Below are 19,161 nucleotides of genomic sequence, written 5' to 3' on the forward strand. Positions count from 1 at the left end.
TCTAAAATCTTCGGATCTTGTGAGTAGACGTAATCTTTTTAATCGAGTTGCGATGGTACGAGAGATAAAGTCACTGCACATCATATGGCAGTGAGTAGTGCAGAACACTGGATTTGGGTCCTCTGTAACATGATGTGTACCACACCATCCAATGGCCTTCAGTGCTTGGGCACGCAATCCAATACAAGATACGCAATTCAAAATACAGACAGGTGTTGGGCTGCATGCCCAAACACTGTAGGCCATTGGCTGTGCGCTACATAAGAGCCTGGCAAGGATGTGGGCCATGCTGGTTTGGTTGTAGCGATCAGACAAAGATAATAGAGGGGAGCTTGTGGAATCGATATTAACACCTTTTTTCCTCTAGATTGGCTTGCAGAACCCAAGTCAATTTGGAGATTTGTTGGGTTCAATCTTGTATTCTGTAGGGTCCACACAATTATTGTAAATGTTTTACTGGGTCGATTCTAGGTCCATTAAGCATGTATATAGGTCAGCTGCGTATCCATCCAGACTGATTCACAGGTAGTGGTTATGCAATCAAAGGTGTGGCTGCTTGTTCATGGAGTTCTCAGCCTACTTTACTTCATATTCAAGCCGCTTCAGTTCATTTTACTGCTGTGGAAATGGTGCATGTTTGGAGAGAACTACATAAGCTAGCTGGTTTTCTTGCTCCCTATTGTACTTCATCTCTTCCTGTTGATGCTGCTAGGAAGTGAAGAACAGGTCTGCATATTTTGCTTAAAATCTTTTTTTCAAGAATGAATGAAATATATTACTGTTACCTATCCAAAATAACAAATTTTAACAAAGGTAGGCCTGGTTTAAGCACAATGTACAGGTTCAAAAGCATTCTAGGCACAGCCCCATCCAAGATATGCTGCTTTTCCAAAACAACTTCATTGTGTGTTAGTTTCCAATCACAAAAGTGTGACCTACCCACCACAGCTTTGCTCTAACAAGAATGAACATAAATTGCATAAACATCATTCTCCTTCAATTTCACGGTCATATGATCACTTGCTCAGGCTCCATAATCATCGTTTTAGTCAGAATCCCCAACGACCTGATCGTTCTTTGATATGACCATCTCCTACCTATTCCTAGTCCTTTTTGCATCATCATTATCTTCCTTGTTCCATGTTAGAGGAGAAATTCATGTAGTTGGAGACAGTAATGGATGGACAAACACCTGCAAATATACTGAATGGACCCAAGAAAAGCTCTTTCACATTGGAGATACCCTTGGTAAGCCTCCAGATCTTTACTGAGATCTCCACTAATGTTTGTAGAACCTTTGGTAGTTCTATATAGAAGAATACACTTCTATTCGATCATTTTTTGAGCCTTGATGAATATTTTAAGGGGAAGTGGTAGGAACACCCATAATTTTGGCTCATATCTTTGATTTTTTAACCATTTTGACCTGCTTTTTGTCCCTGTATACAACACCAATTGTGCTGAAATTTTTTAAGTAGATAAATCTTGCTTGAAAACAATAGATTCAGTATGTTTGAAAAGTCAAAAAACTGCTAGAAAATAATATTTTTGAAATACACCTTAACTGGATGCCACATACCTGGGTTCAAACTACTCTTCAAACCTAGCCTGCAAGCCTGAGGATGTAGATTCTCATCTTCGACGACTCCTGTTAATAAACTGGTAGAGAAGAATGCACCTATGTACTTCAAGATCTTGGAGATGCTTTTCTCTGCTTCATGAATAGGTGCTACACATACAGAACAAATGACCCACTATCATAAGTACAAATCACCCTGCCAACCCTCCCCCCCCCCCCCCCCAACACATACAGAACAAATGACCCACTATCATAAGTACAAATCACCCTGCCAACCCTCCCCCCCCCACCCCCCCAATCCATAAAAAAAAAAAGAAAACCCACAAGAAAAGTAAATTAATATGTGAATAAGTAATCATGGTCAAATGAAGGAACTTGTGCCGAATCAATGATCCCTATTCAAATTCTAAACTAAAAAAAACATAACTACTGTGCACCTGTATAGGAACAGATTGTGTGACTAACTCCCCAGTGTCTCTCTGTGAGGCAATTACTAAGGAAGTTAAGAAAGAGTTCATACTTTATACTGCAGGTACACAGGAAATAATGTATACTCTCTCTGGCCATTGTATTGTTTGCCTCACAAAAAGCTGCAGGAGACCAGTTGCCATCAACTGCACAAAGCCTGAGGAACATATCACTTCAATTCCTTAGGTTTCTTCCATTGAATTGAGAATCAAGAAAACCCATAGCTAAAATGTACTAACTGGGGTTAATGTATTGCAGTGTTCAACTATGAAGAAGGCACACACAATGTAATGCAAGTAAACAAGACTGGCTATGAGAACTGTATAAGAGAGCCGATTTTTGGGATGCTTGTAACTGGCAATGACTCCATACATTTAACAGCGCTCGGGACCTTTTGGTACATCTGCGGAGTTGGAAAACACTGTGAATATGGTCAGAAGCTGAGCATCACAGTGGTTCCTATAAATGAAGAGAAATGAAGAGTTGGTATGTGGTGACTGATCTTGTTTGCAATAAAATCTTTGCTAAACAGTATAGAGGAAAGCTGTCTAGAATATAAGGGCTTCAGAGCAATAATAAAAGTTCCAGTTTTACAAAGCCCAATCAGTTTGGAATTGACATTCATTAATGAACCACATGGCTAAGAGTGTGTAACTTAAGAAATGGAATGTTTGGTTGCTGCACCATCTTATTTAGTTCTGTGTTCAAGATCAGATATGCTATCCTGATTAATGCAGGAGTTACAAGTTGGTAGATTTTCAGTTCAAAATAAGTCTCAAAAACCAACTGGCCCTGAGATTTACTGAAAGCGACATTTCATTTATAGCTAGGATAAGGTGGATTTTTTAAAAATGACTAATAAATTAGGAGTTAGGACAAAGAGTTCAGTCCAGGTCAGGGTCATCAACCTGTCCCAACCTGACGATTGTACAAATTAGGAATTGGATGTCATCATTGACATGCATATTAGTGAAGTTTATTAGTATTCTGTTAAAGAGTCCACGTCCTGTTTGGAACAGTACTTGGAAATTAGTGCTCAAGACCCAAGAAGAGAAGGGAAAAAAATTTCATTTTTATAATAAGAAACTGATAATACAGTTGTCAAAAAAAATTTTTTTCCTTCCATAAAACACCAACATATGTGTTTTCCTTTATCATGGTTGGGCCTGTAGGACAATGCAATCAGTCATGGAAGATCCATCCAATATTTTAAAGCCACATTGCCACAGCTGGGGTAGAGTTGGATAAAGGAGCTAAGCTAATTAGTCCATTCCTGAACCTCTTAAGCCAAAAAATTTATTCAATTGATGATTACACAATTGTCTTGCATAACTTTCAGACATAAAACCATAAGCAAGGGCCATTAATAAGTCAAAAAGATCAAATTGTTATGTCGTCCAACTGCTTAGATTTTCTAGATAGAAGACAAAAAGATGTTAGATAGGGAAACATTAGAAGAAATTTAATCAGTAGCATAACATATCTATGACTGTATAACATCGGCAGGTCAATGAATGTTTGGGTACTTTTCAAGCTATAATACAACATGTGATAGGAAGAATGTCGATATGATAAAAATGTGTATTCTAAAACTAAGGGAAAAAGATTCTGCCAGATGTTCCAAGACAAGATCAAACTATATTCTCATATGATAAGAGCAACAAATGAACTTATAGCATGCATTTCTGAGCAAATTCTCATCGTCTGCTTAAAGAAGCAAGTGTTAATAGAAGGTTCAGTTCAATAACTGGTAACCTTAGAGTTTTCCATTCCTGTACCTCATGATAGAGTTCTCCTACAATGGTTGTCCAGGTCCAATTTGAGTATTGCAAACAACTTTCAGTTTGAAACTATCCGAATTCCGAAGACAGACCGTCAAGACTGCTCCTTGAACTCGAACGATAAATGAGTTCCTGACGCTGAGAAACAGGATGTGTTGGAGATGAACCGGGATTAAACAAGAGAAATCCCTCAGTAATAACTCAAACAACCCATTCATGAGAAAGAGTCCTTTCTGAAGTACTGGTTCTCTTCTCTTGCTTGCATGTGTTCAGTTTAAGTGGTGAAAACAAGGGCAAGAAGTCCCCCCAAAGAAATGCTCCCTGATCATGTGTAACATTCACAAAGCCATGTCATGAATAGTGACCCCACCAGAAGTTATATTCCTGTAATTCTGTGATTAGGAAATATCCAGTTGGTCTTTTCCAACATGTATAAAATGTTAAAACCCCTCTCTGCTCTTTATGTGGGCAGCAGATATTACACAATTCTCCTAATCATTGTGTAACTTAAGATCTAGACCCAAAAGAAACAATCATTGGTTCTCTCCAAGGTATGTCTAAATTAAGCAGAACTCTGCAACTTATGTTTCAGATGACTTCACTAGAAAAAGAATCATGAACTAAAATGGACTCTCAAAAAGGTTCACTTCATTGAGTTCTAAATAAACACGAGCTTAAATAGTGCCAAAACACTTGTGTGTCACAGCTTAGAACAAGTCTACAAAAACAGCTTCACCCAATGTGGTCTAAGCTATCCATGAACCCAGCTGTAACATGTAATGCTGATTTATGGTGCTGGTCAGTACTGTAACTACAGTATACCTGTACAATTTACATAATGTGTTTCGACCAAAGATTTGTTTGATCTATAGTTGTCACGCCATCTAGGCAATCCTAGGCGTTGGAGGAGGGGAAAAAAATCAAGGCGACACCAACAAGGCGTCAAGGCATTGATAGTTGCCGAGGTGATCAAGGTACCTTTCCAGCAAAGGGTGCATGGATGCCTAAGCATCGCCTAGATAACTGTGGCTTGATCAATTCAATACGACTATTTCCAATCTTGAGCTCCATTCTGATAATGAACTAAAATACTAAAAAAAGAATAGAAAACATGAGTAAGGGGTAGAAAAGTATCTAGAGGCTGTGGTTTGTTGCAATTTTTTAGTTGATAAGCCATGTTCAATATGAAAAGGAGTACGAGCTTCAAACACTATTAAGCAATATATTGATTTATTTACAAATAAACCGAGGAAAACAATGGTCAACTTAACCCGATAGGAGGTGATGATAAACCTGAAAATTTCAGCAAGCTTGCAGCTAAGCTTCTTTGCCGTCCTATTGGTTAGCACTATACATGTATTCTATTACCTCAGTCAAAACATTGAAGCTAAGGAAGCAGATTTGCAGCTGCAAGTTTCTCCTGAAGTTTTGCAATCCGTGCCTGTATGAGAATTGAGAAATGGTTAGCTCTGTGGATAAATGAGAAACCTGCCTATCCTGATTTTTTCTATTTTAACTGCAAAAAGAAGCCAAAAGAAGAGATGAAACCTTGAAAGATTTGGAACGACGAATGGAAGGATCGATCTGTAAAGCAATTGAATATGAATTCTCAGCCGCTTCAAATTCTTCCAGAGCCAAGAAAGCATCAGCTTTGCAAATATATGCCTGCAACATTTGATTCAGTACATATCTTGACATGCAATATTATTTTGCCATTTATCACAATGAAAGATTGACGAAGTGGTCCATCTCATAACCTTTTAGAAAACTTACTTGTTTGGTTAAAAAAAAATTATCAAGCTCAATTGACAAGACAGACATACACAAGGAGCACAACAGGCCAGTGCACAACTGCACATCCTAGAGCAAAAACTAATCAACATATGATGATAGCTATCTGATTGACTAAGCTATTTGGTGGTGAAAATTGCTCCACATATAGGCCAGCACATCAAATGGTTGGTTAATTAGGCTTGTCAACTTAGATCTCAATTTTTTAAGGCTCCCTAAGATGGTAGTCTCAACTTTCCAACTCTCCTGTATGGCTGCATGTAATTTGGCCATAGGGCTATTGAACCATGGAGAAATTGCTGCTTACCTGAATAGCCTTTTGTGGAAAATAATTATTTTCAAGTTCCCATTGTAGCTTCCTCCATAAATTCACTCTTTAGAGATAAGTTTCTTAACAATCTCTGTTTCCATCACTAACAGTTAATTTGCAATTCTTAGTATGCAAATCACAGTTACATAAACTACACTCAAGATTCCAGAACTTGATGCCGACACTGGTTTCAACTTCCAACCAGCCAGAAACCGAAATTTCCCAGCTTTTGACCATATCTCGGTCGAAACCTGGTACTTTCTCCAGGCCAATTTGAAACCTTGGTTTCGAGGCCCATAAGTTGTTTTTTTGCCCTGATTCTTGTTGTGCTGCCTATTTTGACATTTTGAACCCAATCCATGCATTAGTTTCACATAGAGAACACTCAAAATAATACTTGTGGTTTTGACCCAAATTTGATAGTGTATATTGCTCTTGGACATGGTATCGAATAAGGTTTCAAACAAATCCAAGATTGCTTCAATCTGATTTATATTGAAGGAGTTATGTTGCGGTCAAACTTAATTTGGTGTGCAGGAATGCTGTATAAAATCCTGCTGAATGGAAATAAATTTTTAGACATCAAAACAAATGAATATTGTGCATATAAGTGAAGAAGAAGAGAGGAGAAGGAAGGAAAGAAGCTGCACAATTGGGGCTGCAGTCGTTAGTTTGACTGCACCCAAAACAATATATTAAATAGGGTAAAGTAAAACAAACCAGAGACAAAAATACCCCTCATTAGAGGAATCGTGAATAGGAGCTGACGCTAGCTCCCTATTTTCACGACTCCTCCCCCTTACTCCTAACACTCCCCCTCAAGCTAGAGCATAGATGTTAATCATGCCCAGCTTGGTACAAATATAATTTACTCTCATACTTCCCAAAGGCTTGGTGAACAAATCAGCAAACTGCTCCCCATTGCGAATATGACGAGGAGAAATAATCCCTTGCTGCAGCTTCTCACGAACAAAATGACAATTAACCTCAATGTGTTTCGTTCTCTCATGAAACACAGGATTCTCAGAAATATGAATAGCTACCTGACTATCACACCACAACAGCATAGGAGAATCATCACCAAATCCAAGTTCAGTCATCAACTGTTTAATCCACATTAGTTCACAAGTGTCATGAGCCATAGCCCGATACTCCGACTCTGCACTAGATCGAGCTACTATAGTCTGTTTCTTGCTCTTCCATAAAACTAGGTTCCTTCCAACAAAAACACAATAGCCCGAAGTAGACTTTCGATCAATAGGAGATCCTGCCCAATCCGCATCAGTAAATCCATCAATCCTTCTATGACCATGATCAGAGTATAAGAGACCACGCCCTGGATCCTTCTTAATATATCGCAACACCCTTATAACTGCCTCCCAATGAGCTATCCGAGGGGCGGACATAAATTGACTCAGCACACTGACAGGAAAAGAGATGTCAGGTCTAGTCACAGTCAAATAGTTGAGTTTCCCTACAAGCCTTCGATACTTCTCTGGATCATCCAGAACATCCCCATCCTCTGCCATAAATTTCACATTTGGATCCATAGGAGTATCCAAAGGCCTAGATCCCAGTAATCCTATCTCTGAAAGTAAATCAAGCACATACTTTCGCTGTGAGAGCAAAATCCCTTTCCTTCATTGAGCTACCTCAATACCCAAGAAATACTTCAGTCGTCCCAGGTCCTTAGTCTGGAATTGCTGTCCCAAATATGTCTTCAAGTTCTCAATACTTGAAGAGTCATCCCCTGTGATAACAATATCATCTACATAAACTAACAAAAATATCTTCCCTACATCTGATTGCCTGAAAAACACTAAGTGATCACTCTCAGACCGAATCAAACCAAATTCCAGCACAACATCTGTAAAACGGCCACGCTCGCGGTGACTGTTTCAGCCCATACAAAGATTTCCTCAACTTACACACCTTACCAGACTCCCCCTGAGCAACAAAACTAGGAGGTTGCTCCATATACACCTCCTCAAGGAGGTCCCCATGCAAGAATGCATTCTTGACGTCTAGCTGAAACAACGGCCAGTGATGTATAGCAGCCAATGACATCAAAATGCAGACAGAAGTAAGTTTCGCAACCGGAGAGAAAGTATCCAGATAGTCCACACCATAGACCTGGGCATAGCCTTTAGCAACAAGACGGGCCTTCAACCGAGCCACAGACCCATCAAGATTAACCTTCACCACAAATATCTAGCGACAACCAATAGCAGACTTACCAGAGGGTAAAGAAACAAGATCCCATGTCTGATTGTCCTTCAGAGCAGATAACTCCTCAGTCATGGCAGCTCTCCACCCAGGGTGAGCCAAGGCCTATACCACCGACTTAGGAATAGGATAACTGTCAATAGTAGACAAACAAGCAACAAAAGAAGAGGACAAACGAGCATAGGACACAAAACGATTAATAAGGTGTTGGGTACAACTCCGAACCCCCTTACGGGTAGCAATAGGAATATCAAGATCAGAAATAGGAGGTACAGTAGCAGAGGAGGAATTACCTGAAGGGGGATCTGAAGGCGAGGAGGACATGGGAGATGGTGCTGCCTGGGTACTGTATCTCTCCATAGGTGTAATGCGATGTGTCGGCTCATCGGGTGGGCGACGGCGAAAAACAGCCAGTGGTTGTGTTGGAGGTGGCACATGAGGCAAAGGATCCTGCACAGGAGAAGAAGTATCGACAACATAAAGAGGGAGATCATCGTCCAACTCTGAAGGCAGCGAGGATGCAACAAATGGAGTAGATTCAAAGAAGGAGACATCAGCGGTAACAAAGTACTTTCTTAAATCAAAAGAATAACAACGGCAACCCTTTTGGGTTTTAGAATACCCCACGAAAAGACATTTAAGAGCTCTAGGATCCAACTTAGAGCGACCAGGACGATGATCCTGAATAAAACAAACACACCCAAAAACACGTGCTAAGACAAACAATGGATGGGAAGGGAACAACAAAGAATATGGAATACCACCACCTAAAACAGAAGAAGGCATGCGGTTAATAAGATAACACGCAGTCAAAACAGCATCAGCCCAAAAAATGTTAGCCACTTTCATCTCAAATAAAAGAGATCGAGTAACTTCCATCAAATGACTGTTCTTCCTCTCGGCTACACCATTTTGTTGAGGTGTATCCGCACAGGAGGACTGATGAATGATCCCATGCTGAACCATAAACTCATTAAAGGGAGCGGAAAAATATTCTTTCGCATTGTCACTTCGAAGAACTTTCAAAGAAGTAGTAAATTGATTCTGAATTTCAAGCACAAAAGTATAGAAAATGGAAAACAATTCAGAACGACCTTTCATTAAATAAATCCAGGTAACTCTGGAAAAGTCATCTACAAAAGTGACAAAGTAACGAAAACCCAGCTCAGAAGTAACAGGACACGGACCCCACACATCAGAATGAACTAAAGAAAAGGGTTGGACAGCCCTGTTATTAACTCGAGGGGGATAACTTACACGGTGAAGTTTCCCAAACTTACAAGACTCACACTGTAAACTAGATAAGAACAGAAACAGACTATCGAAAATCTTCAAACTCTGCAATGAAGGATGACCCAAACGACAATGAATCTGATGAGGAAGTGCCACACTCAAACACGCCATAGTGGATGCGTCGTCAAGAAGATACAGTTCCCCAGATACGCGACCTCTACCAATCGTCTTCCTTGACTGGAGATCCTGAAACTCACAATAATCAGGAAAAAAGGTAACAAAACAATTGTTAGCTTTGGTAAATTTTCGAACAGATAATAAATTAAAAGGAAATTTGGGCAAGTAAGAAACGCAGGACAAAGACAAAGAGGGGATAACTTGCACAGTGTCTGTACCCCGAACTTTAGCAAGAGATCCATCGGCTAACACAACATTGGAAGAAGATTCACGAAATGAAGAAAAAATACCTAATGCTCCAATCATATGATCCGAAACACCTCAATCAATGATCCAAGGACGAGAAGTAGATGATAGGCATGCAATAGCATTACCTAGCTGAACTAGGGTAGCAGTGGAGAACTGAGATGACTGAGAATTCCAAAATTGAGTAAATCGCTCATAATCTTCATCAGACATAGTCACTGTTTTACCCTCAGGCTTGGAAGGAGGGGTAATCACTGAATTACTGTTGGCTGAATTTGCGAACTGAGGTGGTTTACCATGAAGCTTCCAACAAAAGCGCTAAATGTGACCAGCTTTACCACAATGATGACAAGTGCGCACTTGTCCTAAAGTCTCTGAAGTACCGGATGTGGGTGCTTTACTGTTCCCTGACCCACGACCACGGATACCACCATTGCTGCCCGTACCTGTCCCATCACTGGACCCACGGTTGGGAAGGGCTGCAAGTGCTGAACTCTCATTACCATGGGTGGAATCTTGGCTGTTCTCGTGAGAAACCCGTAAAAGTCGAGAAAAAGCTTCTAGAAGTGTGGTGACTCTATCCCCACCGAGGATTTGAGACCGTACTGGCTCAAATTCTTTTCGAAGTCCACCCAAAAATACCATAACAGCCAGCTGTTCTCGCTGTTGCTGCATCTCTTTCACATCAGACGTGATAGGAAAAATGGAATTCAGCTCCTCATATAGTCGCTTGAATTCCGCAAAATATTGGGTTACAGTCAGAGTCTTCTGATCCACTTTATAAAAAGCTTAGGACAGGTCATAAATCCGAGACAAGTTGTCCTTCCCAGAATAGAGGACATTCAAGTATTCCCATAAATCCTTTACTGTGTCAATGTGAGTAACCAGGTCTGCAATCTGATTATCCATTGAGTTCAACATCTGACTCAATATTCTTGCATCCACCGTATCCCATGTCGTGTCTCCTTCAGGCTTTGGCTTTGTGAGATGATCCTGTTGATCACGCCCTGTCAAGGTCAATCGAACCACCTTTTTCCATTGCTGAAAATTAGAAATCCCTTCAAGTTTCCTTTCGGTAATGCGATGAGAAGAGGAGGACAGTTCAGTCACAGTAGTCTTTGCATCACCCATGCTTAACTAAACAAATTGAATCTTCACAGAGAAGTCACGGACAGAGTGAAACTGATGGACAGCAAACACTTCTTAACTTGCAAACACTTCTGAAATTACAAACAGTTCTGAAACTGTAGGACAGCAAGGTGATATGACCTTCAATCAATCACAACCAACAAACACCAGCCACCAACAAACAATCACCACCAATAACTCGATCCAAATCCAAAAAACAAACAACACTTGAATCGATCTCAACCTTGGCACATACCAAAAACCGAGACCTAGTTCTTTTGTATAGTCATGAACTAGTCTCAAATAAAACCACAAAACTGCAGCAAAGGGTGCTGCATCCCCTTTAAGATAAGATCACGAGAAGTCCCAAAACCTTAAGTCTTCAAAACCGCAAGCTTATTCAAATCAAAACGCAGGAACAGAGAAAGGATTAAGGATGAATGATCGACCCCTACAGTCCTAGCTCTGATACCATGTAAATATAAGTGAAGAAGAAGAAGAAAGAAGAAGAGAGGAGAAGGAAGGAAAGAAGCTGCACAATTGGGGCTGCAGTCCCTATTCACGACTCCTCCCCCTTACTCCTAACAAATATTTTACCACTCCTTCGGTTTTTAGCAATGTTTTATCATATTAAGATTTATGAAATTTTTAGATTTGAGAAAAATCCCAACATTTAAAAGTTGAAAATTGCACCTACCGTTGAAAATCCAGCTTTTGTTCTTGAACTGGGGGGTTGACTTTTTATCTTTTTAGACTTTGATTTTTTAACTATTTTTATTGGATTCAAATAGGGGGCTATTTGCTTGTTTATGAATAATTTCTCAATTAAATGTTCATTCACTTAAATGATAGAGTAAGGCGTAGCCAGTGCACAAGGCTCCCGCTACTACGGGGTCTGGGGAGGGTCATAATGTACGCAGCCTTACCCCTGCTTAAATGATATTTGGCATAAATAGGTCTTTGTCCTGGATTTGAACCAGGTTTCCTCAAGTTTCGATGGGGATAAGTGAATTTTGTATAGGTTTTCAAGTCGAAACTTGTGAAATTACCGAAATATGACCGAAACAATGTTGAAACCATGCAACATGTGGTTTCAACCCTTGGTTTCGTCTCGGTTTAACGTGAAACTGAGATATCTCGATCGAAACTGCCAATTTTGACCGAGTTCTTAAACCATGACTGCACTAGCCAAAGAACTAGTCACCCTAAGGCTCAGTTGAGCCTTTTCCCCCTATTTTGATTGGGTAAACACTTGAGCTTATAGATCAAAACTACATTTTTTTTTTTTTTTTGGGTAAGAGATCAAAATTACATTAAAATCCAATCAGAGTGACTGAAATTAATCAATGATTTTGTGTCAAAACAGGGTGAGCAGGCAGTCGAACCAGGATGAGAACATTAGATACATAAATGGGCCTTCAGGCTGACTGGTGGACAAACCAGTGACCAAGCAAACGACCACCTTTTGGGGTTGATGTCAGGGACAAGTATGATAAAAATAACCAAGTAATTTGTCCTTGCCCCAAAGACATTTACCTATATAAAGAGCTTCCATGAAATAAATATTCTGCGTGAATACGAAGGGGAGGCAAGATATTTAGGACTTCTAGGTGCCGATGGACTGTTGGGTGACATAAATTGAATTTTATTGAGGCGATAAAAGTGAGACTTTTGAAAAAACAGCTGATGGAGAAAATCAAATAGTATGGGGATGATACAGATAAGAATACTTATGAATTCTATTATTTGATGCAAAAGAAGGTGACAAATACTGTATGAATTGCAGTTGAGGATCTTGAAAACACTTAACAAAGTAATTTTTTATGGTTCTAACACTGAATCCAGAATTTTGAAATGATTGAATGATTTAGGAATTGAGAGGTAAATACTCCATTTACAAGATGCAAAGCCATGGAATCACTAGACCCACAGGCTCAGACCTATTGTTATTTAATTTGGTGCTTCAGTAGTGAATATATTCAACCTTATAAACAGTGACTCATACCTTAGGATATTGAGGAGCTAGTGCTGAAGCAGCTTCAGCATCCTCTAGGGCTCCAGAAGTGTTGCCCATAGCCAATCTTGCAGCAGACCTGAACAAAAGAAAGTTCTCTTAATTATTTAATTCAATTTGTAGACTACAACCAGAGAAGAAAACCAAACATCCCTCGCCATATCAGAAATTGATCAAACCACACCATTTTGTATTTCAGTCACCACATGGAAGTAAAATATTCACATAAATGTTAGGCAATACCAATTAACAAATATAAAAGACAAACATTTACTAATATATAGTGGAAAACATTAAGCCACAACAGACAATCAATCCCTTTGAAGATTAAAGGTCTTTAATCATTGATGGATTAAAGGTGTACTTTTCATTTTCCAAAATTCCATCTCAACTCAGCCGTATTCCAGCCACTTTTGGTTGCCACTCAAATTCTGGTTTACCTTTCAATTCCATGGAGCTTCTTCAAAATGTAAATCCAGAAAGAAAGAAAAAAAGTTGTTTTATTACAAATAAAAACAAATGAATTACATAATCACAAAGGTAGTAATTAGAACAGATAATAGAATTTTTGGGTTGTTTAGTCACTGCCTTTAATATTATGATGACCATTCTTATGAGTTTTGCAAACCTGCTTGTGTGAATGATATGTAGACCTCCAAAAGGTTTGAGACCAAGAGCCTGCAACCATAAGAAAAGTATGGCATCATTAGTGCCCTCTGTGAATCTCCCCTTCCTAATTCAGAACATCTCATAGATTTGAATGAAGCTTAAAACAAATCACAAAGTTCAGAATCTCCATCCCTCTCCCCATCCCTGGTCATACCAGTAGTATTAAAACCATGTGACAATGTCTGTTGGCGCACAAATTTAACCATGTGTTGATCACATGAGCTTGACATTGTTGTGTGTCAGAATCATGCTTCCAAAATTGTTTGGAAAAATCAATTTTGTTTGTTATAGTTGGAAGAAAAGGAACCATTAAAAGACAAGAGAAAAATCCAAACCATATGGGGCCAAACAATTGAGACAAGCCACTAAATTTGAGATACCCCGCCTTGGGAAAATCCCCTACTATCTAATGGTCAAAATTACCAAATCATCGCTTCACATGGCAGAAAAAGCTTATGGTGCATTATTGTCTCTCTTTTTTTCCTCGTTTGTACTCTCCCTTTATCATCACAAATAATGGTCACAATTCTATAATAACCAAATCATCCATTCACATGGCAGAAAAAGCAGATGGTGACACTATGGTTTGCACTGTATATGATCTGGTATTTCTGAAGGATTTTTTTCTGCGTGAATTTTCTTGGCCAAATTACAGCCCCGTTGGATCCTAATTTCTGATCAGTTGCTTGTTCTTTGGATGATGATATGAATTAGGGGCTTGTTCTAAGAAATGGCCCTGTAGTATTTTCGATTTGTGACCTATTGTGACCAAAAAGAGAAAAGGCCAAAGAAAAACAGAAAAAAATTTACATAAACTATCCGAGGGCGAATATAAAATACTAGTTTGATTCTTCTGAGGCTGATACATTATTTAACTCACTGTCCTATTCTCATCTTCATAAGCAGAGAATTTTGAAATTAAAAAAATATTTTAACAGTTGAGAACTAAAAAGAGGATGTCCTTCTAAGTTACATAAACTATACTGGGGCAAATTTACATTTAGATAGACCTACACCAAATGCTACAATGATATTGCTGAGGCTGGTGCATTCTTAAACTCATATCCAATTCAAATTCTCATCAGTAGAAAATTAAACATAAAATCAAATTTAAAGGGTGTGTCTGTTAGTAACCAAGCAAGTAACAAACAGAATTTATAACTGGACTTATTTGACCTCCATAAAATGAGGTGGCAAAATAATAAAAGGTCTAATGACGTAATTTTCAATGCAGGAGAGAGAGAGAGAGAGAAACCAAGTCGAGCAGGGCACCACCAGCTGGCACTGCAACTACTCTGTTTCTGAGCGGTTTCCATCACCTTTCTCTCTCGCTCGCTCCCACGTGCATTGTAACCCCCTTCGTCTCTGACTCTGCTACCGCGGCAGCGGTAGTTCTCTCATTCCTCTCCCTCCTTTGTCTCTAAGTACCCAGTCAAACTACTTAGTCCCCAAATGAGCAGTGAGAAGTGTCCACAGTCCCCACGGCTAAACAGCCAAGGAGAGTCGACTCAGACCAGAGAGCTACGAGGGCTGCACTGCTCCTTTTGCATCCCACAAAAGAGATGGTCATCCATCTCCTCCACGGATGCTCCATCGAGACGAATTTGCAGCGAAGAAAGGGGATTCCAGTGGCTTTAATCGACTTCCCTCTTGACCCAACGATGTCCTCTACTCCTCTGCTGTTGCACAGAATATGAGGAAATATAGAAGCCAAAGAGATGACCTCATCTTGGTATCCAAGAAGGCGTGTTTGGTTGTTTGCTATAGGAACTGAGGATTGTAAAGGGTAATTGGGTTTTCAGATCCTATGGGAGTAATTTAGATAATTCATGGTGTTGCCGCTAGGCTCTCTAGTAATACATGTGGCAAAAAGAGACGGCGACATAATGACTAGAATAAAGGCCGTCCTTCCGATGATATAGACCACATCCATGACAAGGACCACATGCAGGAACAACACAAACAGCGCAAGGCCCCCGTTTATTCGAACTGAGGCAACAGATCTTTTGGCTAAGGGGACGATGATGGGGAGGCACACCAGGCAGAAAAGCATGTAAACCACCACGATGCTGGCATCTTGGTAGAAATAGTCGAAGTAGTCAACAGCGGTGATGAAGGCGTTACACGGGAGGAAACCGGCCTCTAATGTGAGTAACGCTGCCAAGTAGGAGCCCTTTGGGATTTTGATTTAGGCGGAGTTGCTCGTTGATAGCAGATAATGGAGTTGACTCCTCTTCTTCTGCAAATTCATCTCTGCTATCGTTGGGTAAACCCATATCAGCTAGCTACAAGGGCTGCACTGGAGACAACGCAACACAGCACCCCATACTATGCTGCAGCAGTAGTCCAGTCCGGATTACCTATACAAAAATTCCAGGCGTTTCTTCTCATCTCGCTGGAGAAATTGATTTGGTGGGGGGAATGAAAAGGGCTTCAAGCAGGTGGAGGAATAGTTGTTGGGGGGAAGACACAGAAACCTGGCATAATTTCATTGGTTAGGGGAGGGGGTGGGGGCGGGGGCAGGAGCAGCTATGGATTGCAGAGTGCGGGGGTGGGGAAATAGAGAGAGATGAGAGAAATGGGGAGAGGAACAGATGACAGAGACGAGGGAGCTGTAGGGGTAGGGGAGGGTAGTTGCACAGGAAGAGGCAGGGGACAGAGGTGGGGGTGGGTCAGGGAAATACAGGGGTGGGAGAGGGCAGGGGAGCGGAGGTACGGTGAGGGCAGAGGTCGGATGAAGGGGTGGGGGTGGGAAATACAGAGAGGGTTGGGGTGGGGAGGGTAGGGCAGGGGAGGGGGCATGATGTAAATCGAAATATGAAGAAAAAAAAGACCAAACACTATTCATGGTACTGTTTATGTGAACAGTGTCACAGCCCATATTTGCCTTGTGTGGGGATGTTTTTTAGAAGATCTTGTGGGCCATCAAGTGGAGAAAGCTTCTATCCTAATGCTGCCAAAGTATAGTTTCTATTTTCATATTTAGAAAGTAGGCTTAAGTTTCAGCTTGTTACTATTTTTATTTTGTTCTCTAAAATAGAAGTTGCTATTTTGATGTATGGCAGCTAGATTTTATAGGAAGTTTCTGTTTTATAGGTTTTATGAATTAGTAGTTTCCTTTTCTAGATTTATTTAGTTTCTTAATTAGATTGGGACTGGGTTGCTTTGTAATTGGGTTATTATAAATAAGAGTATGAGGCTGAGCAGAGAAGGACAGAGATTGAAGAGAAAAGAGTATGGTTGAAGCTGTGAGACACAACAACAGTGAGAGGCCTTGGGTGAGAAGATGATGGGCTGGTGAGAGCTGATCCTATCCCTGCCTTCTATATCCCTTTATTCTTCTTTCTTTATCCTTTAAGTTCTCCATTCATATGTAATGAAAAACAGCAATAAAAAAAACGTTTCAGTTATTTAATTTTGTTCCTTTTATTGTATACATCCTGCTGCAATCAATCTCTCGCTGGTTTTCCTGGCTCGAGGTCGAGTTTGCATTAAGGCAGGCAGAGGTCAGAGGTGGGGTGGAGTGGGGTTGGTGAAATACAGAGGGGGTGGGGAAGGCAGGGGCAGGGGGTAGGGGAGCGGAGGTGGGGGTGGGGGTGGGGCGGGCGGAGTTCAGAGGAGTGGTGGATTTGGGAAATAAAAGGGGGGAGGTGGAGCCGGCGAGGTAGGGGAAGGAAGAGGGAGGGCCAGAGGGAAGAGTGAGGAGGAGGGGTGCCGGAGAGGGAGAGGGAGAAGAAAGAGAGAGGGAGAGTGAAATTTCAAAAAAAAAATTCCACTAAAAAAGAGAATGAGAAATATAAAGAAGGGGAAAAAAGGAAAGAGAGAATTGGTTACGAAAATCAGTTGTAACCACCTTGATTACAAACATATTTTCCCATATTTAAACAGAGTGAGAACAGAGAAGTGAACATCCCGACAGCTGCCATATCAACTATCATAACCGAGGCTCCTTTCAGTTAGATGTTAATTGAAGTGAAGTATAACTAAAACAAAAAAAGAAAACTTTTGTAATGATTAGCAAGAACAATTCTATAAACAAACTGAAGAATATATACGAAATAAGGTAACTAAATTTTATTCATTTTTCATTTAAAATAATACTGAAATTTTTTCAGGGCCCAACATATTTTCACATCAGTTTGCTGCAATTCTACTTCCAAGTTCCAACTAAAAACCTCAATTTAAATGCTTCTTTTTTTTTTATTTTTTCCTCATTTCATCTTATTTCACTTTAGCACTGAAAATTGTATTTTACTTCACTTCAATCCAGATGGAGCCTAATCAGCCATACCCATGAATCCATGTTCCCTCTGATTCTGCTACATTGTTTAGCCCACTTCCTAGAGTAATTTCCATTTTAGCCTCTGTTAGTTTCGACATAAAATTGGCTAGAAGTAAAATAAACTTAGGAGAAAGTATAATATTTTAGAGCACTTTGGCATAAAATAGTAGGCACTGTTCTAGAGCTGTATATCCCTTACGTCTATTTTATCTCACTATTGAAAAAAAAAAAATTTACATTCTTTATTTGCTTTTCTTCCATTTTATGTCGAAACAAATAGTCTTAATTAAAACAACTAAAAATATTAAAACAGGTTTATAACTTCCACATTAAGTGTCACAACTGCACTTAACGCCCAATAGAAGCTGCTAACTTAAATTTTGATTACCTGAGAGAATAAAAGCTCAGCCTCTGCAAAGTTTCCCTTCTCCAACGCCTCCTCTCCTCTCTTCCTCAACGCAAGCGCCTCAAGATTCTTCTTAGCATCCAAAGAATCACTGCGGCCACCACAGAAGCTCAGCATTACTTCGGCAACTCGTGAAGGAGTCCCACAATGGCTGACCATGATGGTGTCGGGCAAGACAACGAGGTTGGGACCTGCGCCACATCGACTCAAACAACCGCAAGAGTTGACGGAGACATCAGCAGGGGCGAGACTTGATAGGATTTCGAGGGTTTCTCTGGAGCCTTGTCGTCGACATGCCCTGTTCACACAAACCCTAAATTCGATCTCTGCCTTGATTTTATGACTCTTGGAAGCTTGGTTAGGCTTGAAAGAAACACTGTAGACATTGGGGAGAGGCTTCAACAGTGATGCTGATGAAACTGAGCAAAAGGCTACCTTCATATCTCTCTCTCTCTCTCTCTCTTTGTATGAAGGTTAGAGATGATGGTGGAAGCCTCAAGCCTTCCTCTCACACTTACCGTCTTTTCATCTCTTTTCATCACGGTTTTGAGGGTCTCAATCGGTGCGATTCTGGTTGTTTGGTTCGATTGGGTGCGACATACATTTTGATAAGGTAAAATCAAAATTGAATCGGATAGGAATCACTCAAAATCAGAATCGTTTTGTATACGATTCAAATTTATTGATTTCTATTTGATTTCCGTTATTCGATTTACAATCAGTTTACATTAGGGGTGTCAATGCCAGGCCCGCACCGGCAGACCCGACCCCACCCGGCCGTTTAAAGACCGAACCGGCCCGACCCGATTAATAAACGTGTCGGGCTTCAGCCCGACCCGTTTATAAACGGT

At 40.3% G+C, this 19,161-nt stretch overlaps 2 protein-coding genes across 6 annotated transcripts; one reads left to right on the forward strand and one right to left on the reverse strand.

The window, feature by feature from the left end:
- The first annotated feature begins 918 nt into the window (after positions 1-918).
- On the forward strand, positions 919-2,733 carry LOC122663680 (blue copper protein 1a-like). The gene is made up of 2 exons (XM_043859301.1): positions 919-1,248; positions 2,306-2,733. The coding sequence occupies exons 1-2, from the start codon at positions 1,083-1,085 to the stop codon at positions 2,524-2,526; spliced, it is 387 nt and encodes a 128-aa protein (XP_043715236.1). The 5' UTR covers positions 919-1,082; the 3' UTR covers positions 2,527-2,733.
- On the reverse strand, positions 2,109-18,767 carry LOC122663679 (small glutamine-rich tetratricopeptide repeat-containing protein beta). 5 transcript variants are annotated; one of them, XR_006333208.1, is made up of 7 exons: positions 18,293-18,767; positions 13,582-13,631; positions 12,945-13,032; positions 5,377-5,493; positions 5,197-5,269; positions 2,332-2,506; positions 2,109-2,193 (listed from the first exon to the last, which is right to left on the reverse strand). XR_006333208.1 is itself a non-coding variant. In XM_043859298.1 (6 exons), the coding sequence occupies exons 1-5, from the start codon at positions 18,749-18,751 to the stop codon at positions 5,216-5,218; spliced, it is 768 nt and encodes a 255-aa protein (XP_043715233.1). In that variant the 5' UTR covers positions 18,752-18,767; the 3' UTR covers positions 5,064-5,121; positions 5,197-5,215. The 5 variants fall into 5 exon arrangements, 4 of the variants coding, with proteins under 4 accessions (XP_043715233.1, XP_043715235.1, XP_043715232.1 ...); XM_043859298.1 differs by lacking the exons at positions 2,109-2,193; positions 2,332-2,506 and adding an exon at positions 5,064-5,121; XM_043859300.1 differs by lacking the exons at positions 2,109-2,193; positions 2,332-2,506; positions 5,377-5,493 and adding an exon at positions 5,107-5,121.
- Positions 18,768-19,161: the final 394 nt, after the last annotated feature.

This window comes from Telopea speciosissima, chromosome 6, assembly GCF_018873765.1.
Source record: "Telopea speciosissima isolate NSW1024214 ecotype Mountain lineage chromosome 6, Tspe_v1, whole genome shotgun sequence".
NCBI lineage: Eukaryota > Viridiplantae > Streptophyta > Magnoliopsida > Proteales > Proteaceae > Telopea > Telopea speciosissima.

Excerpts from the sequence above, each read along its gene's own strand:
- LOC122663680 (XM_043859301.1), top strand. The coding sequence starts at position 1,083 with ATGACCATCTCCTACCTATTCCTAGTCCTTTTTGCATCATCATTATCT. Across the intron at positions 1,249-2,305 it reads TCACATTGGAGATACCCTTG|TGTTCAACTATGAAGAAGGC; the intron begins GTAAGCCTCCAG and ends AATGTATTGCAG.
- LOC122663679 (XM_043859298.1), bottom strand. The coding sequence starts at position 18,751 with ATGAAGGTAGCCTTTTGCTCAGTTTCATCAGCATCACTGTTGAAGCCT. Across the intron at positions 13,033-13,581 it reads CATATCATTCACACAAGCAG|GTCTGCTGCAAGATTGGCTA; the intron begins GTTTGCAAAACT and ends TCTTTTGTTCAG. Across the intron at positions 5,270-5,376 it reads GTCGTTCCAAATCTTTCAAG|GCACGGATTGCAAAACTTCA; the intron begins GTTTCATCTCTT and ends ATTCTCATACAG.